Source organism: Octopus sinensis, unplaced genomic scaffold, assembly GCF_006345805.1.
Source record: "Octopus sinensis unplaced genomic scaffold, ASM634580v1 Contig01021, whole genome shotgun sequence".
Lineage (NCBI taxonomy): Eukaryota > Metazoa > Mollusca > Cephalopoda > Octopoda > Octopodidae > Octopus > Octopus sinensis.
This window is the reverse complement of record NW_021824487.1, coordinates 7,122-17,500: the sequence shown is the minus strand read 5'-3', so window position 1 is coordinate 17,500 and position 10,379 is coordinate 7,122. Positions and strand designations below refer to the sequence as shown.

At 32.9% G+C, this 10,379-nt stretch overlaps 1 protein-coding gene across 1 annotated transcript; it reads right to left on the bottom strand.

Moving 5' to 3' along the window:
* Positions 1 to 29: 29 nt before the first annotated feature.
* LOC115226990 lies at positions 30 to 10,011 on the bottom strand. The gene is made up of 6 exons (XM_029797944.2): positions 9,650 to 10,011; positions 8,399 to 8,530; positions 5,745 to 5,922; positions 4,613 to 4,726; positions 2,404 to 2,523; positions 30 to 185 (listed from the first exon to the last, which is right to left on the bottom strand). The coding sequence occupies exons 1-6, from the start codon at positions 9,697 to 9,699 to the stop codon at positions 45 to 47; spliced, it is 735 nt and encodes a 244-aa protein (XP_029653804.1). The 5' UTR covers positions 9,700 to 10,011; the 3' UTR covers positions 30 to 44.
* Positions 10,012 to 10,379: the final 368 nt, after the last annotated feature.

The following is a 10,379-nucleotide window of genomic DNA, read 5'->3' as shown; positions in this document are numbered from 1 at the left end:
TTTATTGCTTAGCCAAATGATAATGCTGTAACATAATTATATAATTAAGTTTTCATGCAACAATCAGAATTGTCAGACTGAATGAAACTTACTGTTTTCTCAACATCTGGCACCTTGATAATATAATGTTTAGCTTCTTGTTTCAATTTTCCTGTTGTATTTATGTAGATATTAAGCATTTCTCCCTGGAATTAAAAAAATGGAAAACCCTTTTCAGGTATGAAAGGCAAAAATATTTATCTAACCACTTGACATTCTTCTATCATGGCTACCTCAATGCTTCAACTCAGGTTTATATATATATATTGATATATAATAATAATAATAATAATAATAATATAATAATAATAATAATAATAATAATAATAATATATATAGTTGAAATTTACAGAAAAACAAAAGACGAAGACAGGTGTATAAATAACAAGCAGGTGTATTAGTTTGACGCTAGGGAAGTGAGAAAGTATTTTACATTTCAAACCAACGCTATTCAATAGAAAGAATCACGGTAATATATTATATATTATATATATATAATATATATAATATATATATATATATATATATATATATATATATATATATATATAATCATCTTTCTAGAGCGCATGAGGCAGAAGAGAAAGAAATAATGTTATAGTTGATGAACTTTATTCCAGATGATAAGTTTGCAAATAATACTACATGTGTTTCTCTTCTGAAGTGGTACAATACAAAAGCTTCAGTATCTACGAACTTCATTCCAATTTAGATTTTACTCACCAGCCCTTACACTCAGGCACACATCCTACTTCTCATCCTCATGAAAATTTCTCAACCTTTATCTTCAAACAAGCTGCATTCTCTATTCTAACTTCACTCCGTAAAGTCGTGTTTGCTCTTACATAGACACCACACCCCATCCCTCAACAAAATTGCTTTTAGTCACTCTGGTTCAAAGTTTCATCCTCTTACTCTCTCAAATAAATCTCTATGCCCTTTCTTGCTCTCTTAACCAACATTTCATCAATTTTATTTCCTCCAGTATTTCTCTCACCTATCTTCGACGTCATCCTCTTTGATGATTTCAGTATTCATAACTATCCGGGGATTTCTCACACGTTTCACATCAATGGTCATGATGTTGAAAGTCGAATCTTTTGTAATCCTCAACTCTCTTTATCAACTTGTCACTTCCCCTACCTGCATCGCAGGTCTACATTCAGATATTCCCAAAACGCTTGATCTCTTTCTCACCTCCAAACCTGTGCTATACAAAGTTATAACTGTCTCCACACTTATCGCTTCATCCAATCACTGCCTATTTGTAATCACCCAATACGCATCTACATGTTATACAAGGCCCACGACGCTAGTTTTATGAAAACTATCCTTAACAACATATGTATTTCATTTCTGATCCATCAGAAACAAACAGGTGAATGAAAGCACCCATTTAGAATGTCCTGCCATATCTTGCACACACGTTTCCCAAACTCTAAAAATTTCTCCAATTGTTGTGCCTCACTATCACTAAGGATCTTCCCGGTGAAAACACTTACTTATGTGACCTCGTGTGTACCGTTGGCGATTTTTTCCCTCTGTCTTCCCTTCTCTGGATCTTTCCTTCTCCTATGTTTCCGACATAGAGCTCCGCTCGAAACGTTAGACCCTCCTTCTTTCCTGAGCGTCCAATAATACTATATTTGTTCCCACGTCCTCGCGTTGTTGTGTTTTTTTTTTGTGCTTTCTTGTTTGGATTAACTATATATATATATATATATATATGATATATATATATATACAGACAGACATACGTACGCACACACTCACACACACTCACATATATATGGTAGTGAGCTCACGTGTTTAATGTGTCACGTGTTAATCCTAACGCTATAATTTTAATGGTATTGTATCTACATATTATCAAACTGTCCATCAATTAACCTGTCTGGATAAATATTCAGGACTATCATCAAGTCGTTTCACCCTTACAAAACTGTTCGTAGTCAAGAGGAATAAACTGCTTTGACAAAGAGCTCAGTACAACGACTGTAGTTATAAATTCTAAGCTGACTACGTTGGTAGAAAAGCCTATTACATCTCATTGGCATGAGTTACGCGACAGATAGTTTGTTTTTCTGAGATGTGGTGTATTTCGTACGTTTCGTCAGTTATTTATTATAAAACTTACAAAATCTGATGAAAATATCCAATACTTATATGTTGTTTTCAATATGAGATAAGTTTTTGATATTGGCTATATATATATATATATATATAATATTATATATATATATATATATTATATATATATTATATATATTGCTGATGCGGCTCAGATTGATCTATATTTTTTATTAGGAATGAGTTTACATTAACATTTATCTACAACCAGAATGAATATAGAAGTATTACTACCTTTAGAACATCAAGGTATCTGTTTTCTATTGCAATGTTAATTTGAATTTTCTTTGAGCGCTTTGTCTTTAATTCTTTGAAATTGCAAGTGACGTTGATACAGTTCATCCAACTGCAATCCTAAAAAAAAGAACACACAACCATGTTTGAGAATGATACATAAAGACAAGTAATTTAAAGAAGCTGTTGATGGTAAGGTCACAATTAAAATAAACTGACGCAAACACAAAATATAACAGACACCGGAGAGAGAGAGAGATTTTATCGTGCTTTTGATATTTACTTCTCGTTTTATGCAGATTCATTTTTTAACAAATGCGAAATGCAAAATGCGGAAATTCCATGGAGACTGTAGAATGAAATATTTAGAGGAGATATGTCAAACAAAAATAGTGTTCGAACAAAAATGGTGTCGTTAAGTTTATATGTAATGAAACCAGAGCCAGTATTATTCTTTTATTACTGAGACATAAGACTGATTATTATAGAGGATGAATAATATATTCAGATGGTACTTAACATATATTTAGCCATGAGAAATAACAAGACGTCTGACAGAATAACCTGGATGGTCAGAATAAAATAATGAAAAGTAAGCCTGCTCTTCTACTCATTCACTGACTTCATCTAAATTATACCTTTCAAAAAGACTCAAAGTTAGTTCAATGGATAACGATGAAATAATTGCACTGATTGAGTTTTTTTCCATCTACATTGTTATGTGTCCACAAGAAGCATTAAGCCACAAACTTCGTTGTAAAATAGAATCAAGCAGTACAGCTGGTTAATGTAACCAATCGAAGTATAGTAAATTTCACTATGTATCATTTGGTGCATATATCTACCGTCTCTAACAACTTGCTGTCCTTATTTCTTCGAGAAGTCAATTATTTAAGGCAGATATGCAGTCAATTATATCAAATAATATGAGCCCAATAAGCATGAAAATTACAATCAAATCCTAGTAAGATTTGAATTTGGAGCATAAAGGCTCAAATCTAAATACCGAAATGTTTAGGATGATAATCAACCATTTCTGCTATGATACTATACTCATGAATATTAAAAGTGAAGGAGAAAAAGAAAAGTCATTATATCAACTAAATTATAAAAACTAGTTTTTGTGATTCACTGTATCTGTAGCCAAATGACTATAGCCGGGGCAAATTTGTCCCAAAAGATAAATATAGCCCCATCCCGCTGGAGGTAAACTGACTAATTCTGGATCTCTACGTTTTCAAGTTTAAGCTTAAAAAATTGAAAGTTGAGAAGAAAACTTGAAGTTGAGCAATTTTGTGAAGAAATACTAGATTTTTTTTTCTTTTTGTCACTTTGAATTTAACAATCTTTATTGTATACTTCTGAACTACTGTGTTACTGCTAATGGAGTAATCTAATTTAGAAGACTATATTTGGCTCTGGTGTTTGCTCATAAATAAATGAAATGACATTGTCATATCCTAGCTTTAATGTTATTGTTATGCCAACTTTATGTATTTCAGATTTTCTGTTTGTCAATTGTGCTATTATTATAAAAATATACACTAATTATTAACAAAGAATTATATAAAATGAGTTTCAGAAAGTTGTCAGATGGTAACTGAGACCAATGTATCAGTAACTTAAAGTGGTTGCATCTCAGTATCTGTAATACTCTTTAAATTTAACTCACTTTAACAGAAGTCAGATTGATGATAACCTGGGATGTGCAAGCATATTGTTTCAGTTAGTTGTTTCCTATGTCGACATTTCATTGATTTACTAACGTTCAGATATAACAATTTCATATTAATTTCCTGAAATAGCATTTTTTGTAAAGACAAAAAAGATTTGGCTGCAAACTCTAGTGGTGTGACTGCGTAGGGGTCCCCGTGCTGACATTTAATCAAACTAGTTGATAGTCAGAATTATAAGAGTAATGATTAGAATAGTTATACAATCTATACTAAAATAAAATATAATACTGAACCAACGTACGAATAAACTTATGAGAATTTATATTTTGCATAATATCGAATGAATACAATGTGAAGATATTAGTTGTGCCTTAATATATATTTTGATAATAGATGACACACTTTTTATTTGGAGTTGTGCAGATGGTTGTCGGGGATGTATGTATGTATGTATGTATGTATGTATGTATGTATGTATGTATGTATGTATGTATGTATGTACTGTTGTTGTTTTTTGCTTGCTAAATACTTACATAAGTTACAGCTGTCATTATATCTTTTTTAATCTTCTGTATATCGTCCTCAGAATAATTGCTTTTAGTTGATGTACACACAACACTGCTATTTTGGTCATGCATTCCATCATACTGCATTAGTTGTAGAAACAGAATAAAACAAAAAAAAGACAAATGAAGTATATTTACACAATAAATAAAACATCATTTTCATCAACATAGTCAACCCCATTGCCAAGTATAAAGATTTCTTGAATAGATATAAGGCTTGATATTTCAGTGGTAGTGTATCTATTATATAAATACTGTACTTTATTTTATCACCTTCGGAATGATAAAAGGTAAAGTTGGTCTCTGTTTGATTTGAACTCAGAATGTTAAGAACCGGATGAAACATCGCAAGACATTTTTTGTGACGCCTTATCGATTTCACCACTGCACAACTCGGCTAACGATAAAAAAAGTAAAAGAAAGTGCAATTATTTTCATTCTTTCGTGAATTGAAACGGTGTTGTTGAGTCGATTAACGAATAGCATGTCTCTTACTTTTCAGTGTCTTGCATTAACTTCATTAGCCAGTTAGTGTTCAGCCCAGATAGGGAATGAGATCGTGTCAGAGTCTTTCCTAAATATTTGTGATGTTCATAAAGGATAAACACTTATTTATTCCTCGTATCGCTTCGATAAATAGAGTGGTTTGATTGAATGTGTATACTGAAAGACATCATCTATTTTAACCTTTTCTCTTAGAATGGCAGATATTACCCAAAAGTTAAGTGAGATAATATACAACAAAGTACTCTAAATCAAAACCATCTGTAATTGAATTAATCTCATAATTTTTGAGAGTTTAATATTCACTCTATTATTTTGCTACTTTATAACTTGAAGTTAAAGTGTTACAAGCAAAAATCGATAGTGTGCGGTGGATTTGGCGGTGTAGTAATCTAATACGCCTCATTTATGCTGTCCACTGGTTATTTACACACAGTCTCGAATTCATAGAGGTTTATCAAGGTAAGTAACAGCAGAACCAAAACATATGTCAAGCATATGTGTATGGTGATTTTACTTCAAGGAACTTCAACATTATTTTAATTCGATTAAATGTAAAACAGAAAATATAATTTGAGCATCAGATCTTTCTTACCTTCACTGAATCGAGAGTCATAATGGTCATATTTCGTATGATCAGATGTGGAACAAATGTTTCAAATACAAGGTTTTGTGTTTCACTTGGACCAGTATTTTGTAAGACAAATGCGTGACTAATCATAGATTCATCCTTACTGCTACTCTTGTGGATGTAAAGTTCAGGTTCAGATATTCTGTAAAGGAGAAAAGTTCAATTGTTTCACGAACTGCAAAGATTTTCTGTTGCAAATATGATAGCGATTTCTTTTCGGTTTAGTAGCTTTGGACAGAGTAAAAGAATAAAAGTGATCCCAATGAGTTGGGCGCCAATAAGTTCAAGAAAAGTCACTCCCAGAATTCCTGTTCTCTTGCCTACGCCATAAGTTCATTAAGTGTTACCGTTGAAACTGGAAACCTTTGGTGAGATATCATATTGTAATAATCATTTCTGCTATAGGTACAAAGCCTGAAATTTTGATGTTCAACTTATTTTATCGATGAGTTGAAAGGCAAAGTAGACCTCACCGGAATTTGAACTCACAACATATAACCAGAAATGCCGCTATGCATTTTGCTCGGTGTGCTAACGACCCTGTCAACTCGCTGCCTTATTTCATATCATGATAACGAGGTATTAAAGTAGAAATGAAAGACTAATATTTCAATTAAGAATTGACAGGGTCTTATACTTTATTTCAAAGAATTACGTGCCCTTCCCAGATCTGTAACAGATTCAAATATGATTCATCAGCTGATAGTTCAACGCTTCCATTTCAGCGTTCATGTTGCGTATATGTAGTAAAAGCAAATATTTTGATAAATCTAAAATATTTCTAATTTGGTCTTGATATCATAATCAGAGAAAGAAAGGCATCGTCAGCGACCTTTTTCATGACCACGAAGATTGAGGACAGGGAGAATGTTGTCCTTGAACTGAGAACCTGGGCCAAAAGACTGTAAAAGGCACCCTAGGGTCATGTGATAAAACAAGCAACGGATTAAATCTGTATCCAATAACTGGAACAGATGAGTTTTCAGTTTCCTTCCACCAAATTTAATTTATAAAGATTCGGAAAAACCGTTACTATGTTGAAAAACATTTGCCCTAAGTGCATGAGACCATGTTGTTTCAAAAAAGCTAAATTTCTTAATCACACAGCTTTATCTCCCGAATTTTATTAAGCATTCTATAGAAGAAATCAATATTTCGATATAGGAAATTAGCTCTATATATATTTGCTGGTGCCGTAAGCAGTATTTTTTTCTGTTTCTGTTTAGCATCATAGCAGCTCTGATCCTGTAAACCGAAGATCAATGTCCTTCTAGCCATGACCCTCTTTTATTTTTTAAATGCTGGAATGTTATGTATTGCAGGACTATATTATTCAATGTACGCTTCCTTTTTTAAGACAGTAAAGGTGTAATTTGAGGGACATTTCACTGCTATTTCTACCTGGTTGAGTGAACAGATTGGATCTCCGTTGGCTCGTCATGTAAAAAGGTTATATGAGCTTGGCGATGCTTTATTTTGTTTCAATGCCTCATCATTACGAGGTGAAATCTTAACAAAACTTGTTCGCGTTCAACAGTAACGTTTAATGAACTGTTCCTTTCTAACACTTAATTATAGTGATTAGCTTTTCATGAATAAATAACTATTTAATCCATCCAATACCGAAGCTTCTATGTAACTTCTAGAACTGCTAGAAACACCTTTATCATCTTAAAATAGAAAGAGAAATTTGGATAATGAAATATAATTGAAGATACAAAAAAAAGACAATGGTCACAGCTGGAACATATTTGACCATACATCTGCTCAATCAGCGCTAAACTACGGCAACAACAATAATCTAATTGGGTTTTCAACTGAACAAATTTGAAACTCTACATACATGGTTGCATTCGATATTTGCAATTACAAGTCTTCTTTCTTGAAGGAGTCAGTCTTTAATTGAGGCAACATGTGGGTGTCTACTGACAGAATCAAAAACATAACAGAGAAGTATCGTCTTAATGCTTTGGTTTCACAGGTATTTATGTATGCTATAGCTTGCTGTCAAATAAATACTGCAAGGCACAGTGTAATGATTTTCCCGGGTGTCTCTAATGCTGCGAAAACGGCCCCAATTGGTACCTATCACTGGAGCTACCACAAAGATCAGGAAAGACATTTCTTGTTCGGTTGGCTCAGTTGTAAATATTTATAGTTCGCCTTTGAAAGCGCAGTAGTGTCTTAGCTTATTTTACATTAAGACGAAAACTCTTAGCAAGTCTACACGTCAGTGAAGTTTCAATAACCGATTGAAACCATTAAATATTATTATGCAAATACTACCTTTAGGAATGGTAAGTACATCATTTCCCGTCCCCACTTTAAAATACTGGGCCTTTGAATCTATTAAACTAGAAATCGGTAATGCATACGTTTTAACTGTTTCTTGTTTGGGATAGATATTGATTTCCTTGGTCAAGATACAATATCTCATAATTAATACGAATCGACATGACAGAATGAATAGGGAATTTAAAGAAATGGCTCTTTTGATGTCTTCTATTGGGAAGTTTAGAGAAAGTTATCAAGTAACTACCGAAGGGGATAGCGCCATTATAGTTTGAAGACTTACTGAATAACCCCAGAATGAATCGGTAATTATAAAAATAATGTACCCAAAAAGCTTCACCACGGATTTCTTCTTCACAGGAATTGTGAGAGCGACTGTTTTATTTAAATATTCCTTTGGAACAACACTGTCGGTTGTGACTAACATATTCACCTCAAGATCTTTTGGTATTGGCATCCTGCAAATTATACAAAACAAGAATAAAAATTTTGACGTTTAGGTGTAAATATCAACTTTAATAGTAATTCAAGATTTAAATAGATATACAGATCTTGTAGAAATAAACTCTAGTCGGCTCTCGTATGGCTACTCTCTATCTTATCAGAAGAGATGAACAATGCCTTAGCACAAAAAAGTTAATTCTGTTTATCTCCGTCTAAAGAAATGGTTAATATAAAGCATTGGCTTTGTAACGAGAGCAAATTAATAGCAATCTTGGCAAAACTCCTCTAATAAGAATTGATCACAAAACCAGGAGCTAGTCATATGCTAAACATTTATTTAGTTTAAGAGTCCTGGCTCACTACCATCACAACTAAAAGCTTGTTTTATGCGATCCTTTTTGTTAGAGTCGCTCATTTATTTGACATTGTATGTTATTAGTATTTATGATATAGACTTTGGGAGGCAAAATTAATTCGGTTATGATTTAAATTCCAGTTCATCAGAACTGATTACCTCATAACTTATGGCTTTTATAAATATTAAATTATATGGATAATAGTTACAGTTTTAAATTAACATATTGTAACTTTTTGTGCTGAAAACATTCTGTCCAACCAGATCCAGAGATTTGATCCCCAGTTCTTATCTGTATATTTCACATATTGCCTTAGTGTGTGATATTAGATTAAGAATGGGAGGCGCTTTCTTTATTCGGTCGTATCAGCCTAGATTGAGTCCAGGTGTGAGTAATCATAGCTGACCTCTTTAAAAATGTGTGTCGCTTGCATGCGATCGCCTTTAAATTAATTCAGACTGAACATAGCTCAACCTCCAATACTTCAGTCCTCATATATATATATATAATATATATATATATATAATATATATATATATAGAGAGAGAGAGAGAGAGAGGAGAGAGAGAGAGAGAGAGAGAGAGAGAGAGAGAGAGAGAGAGAGAGACAGAGAGACAGACAGACAGACAGACAGCAAGAGAGAGAGAGAGAGTACAGTTCAGCACATTGTTTTGATTTGAATAAATATTTATCAATAGCAAATCGACAACTACTTCGTATCTATTTAAAATGCTTTGATTTATATAAGAAAGTTACAAGCGTCTTTTCCCTACTTACCAATTGGCTATGAATGTGAGCAGGAACGAGATGGTGCTCTTCTCTCTCATTGGATATCCGAGGAAACATGTTAGTTTGTGTTGGTTACTCTCAATGGAACACGTTACGTTATTGATACCGTTATATTTCTTTACTGTCACGTACTCAAGCCAGGATGGGAAATGTATATGAGCTTTTGCGTTGTATGCATGTTCATTAACGTTTTCAACTTTGGCATCAATGTAAATGTATTTTCTTTCTCCGCTTAAAAGCAAATTTGTAGAAGGGCTCGAGAGATTCAGATTGAAGTGGGTATCGCAAATCTCGTCCGACCCACATAATATATCGAATTTTATCTGAGAAATAGAGCAGATGATATCACGAAGATTATCAATAAAATGATTTAAAAAACAAAACAAAGAAGTATTTAATTTTTTAAAAAAGTATCATATCGTCGGATTATAAGTCTAAATTGTACTTAAAAATCAGAGGAAATCTGTGATCAAATAAGTTAAATAGCCAAACTCTTGCTTCTTTAATGTTTAACTAATAACAAAAAGCTTTTAGCTGCAAATGCCTAACTACAAATCGCATATAATCAACCATCATAATTGGAGAGCCCTAGCGAAATAAAGGCCGTAAATAATAGCACAATCTTTTTCAAATCATGATTGACCGGTGCAATGAAGATACATTTAGCTGATACATTGAATGACGAGTTCGCCACGAATTGAAAGGTCGATTAAAGATG

Bases quoted from the DNA above. Each gene is read 5' to 3' on its own strand.
- LOC115226990 (XM_029797944.2), bottom strand. From the start codon at position 9,699: ATGAGAGAGAAGAGCACCATCTCGTTCCTGCTCACATTCATAGCCAAT. The intron at 8,531-9,649 runs GTAAGTAGGGAA...TATAATTTGCAG, and splicing joins CTCACATTCATAGCCAATTG to GATGCCAATACCAAAAGATC. The intron at 186-2,403 runs GTAGTAATACTT...TTTTAATTCCAG, and splicing joins GATACCTTGATGTTCTAAAG to GGAGAAATGCTTAATATCTA.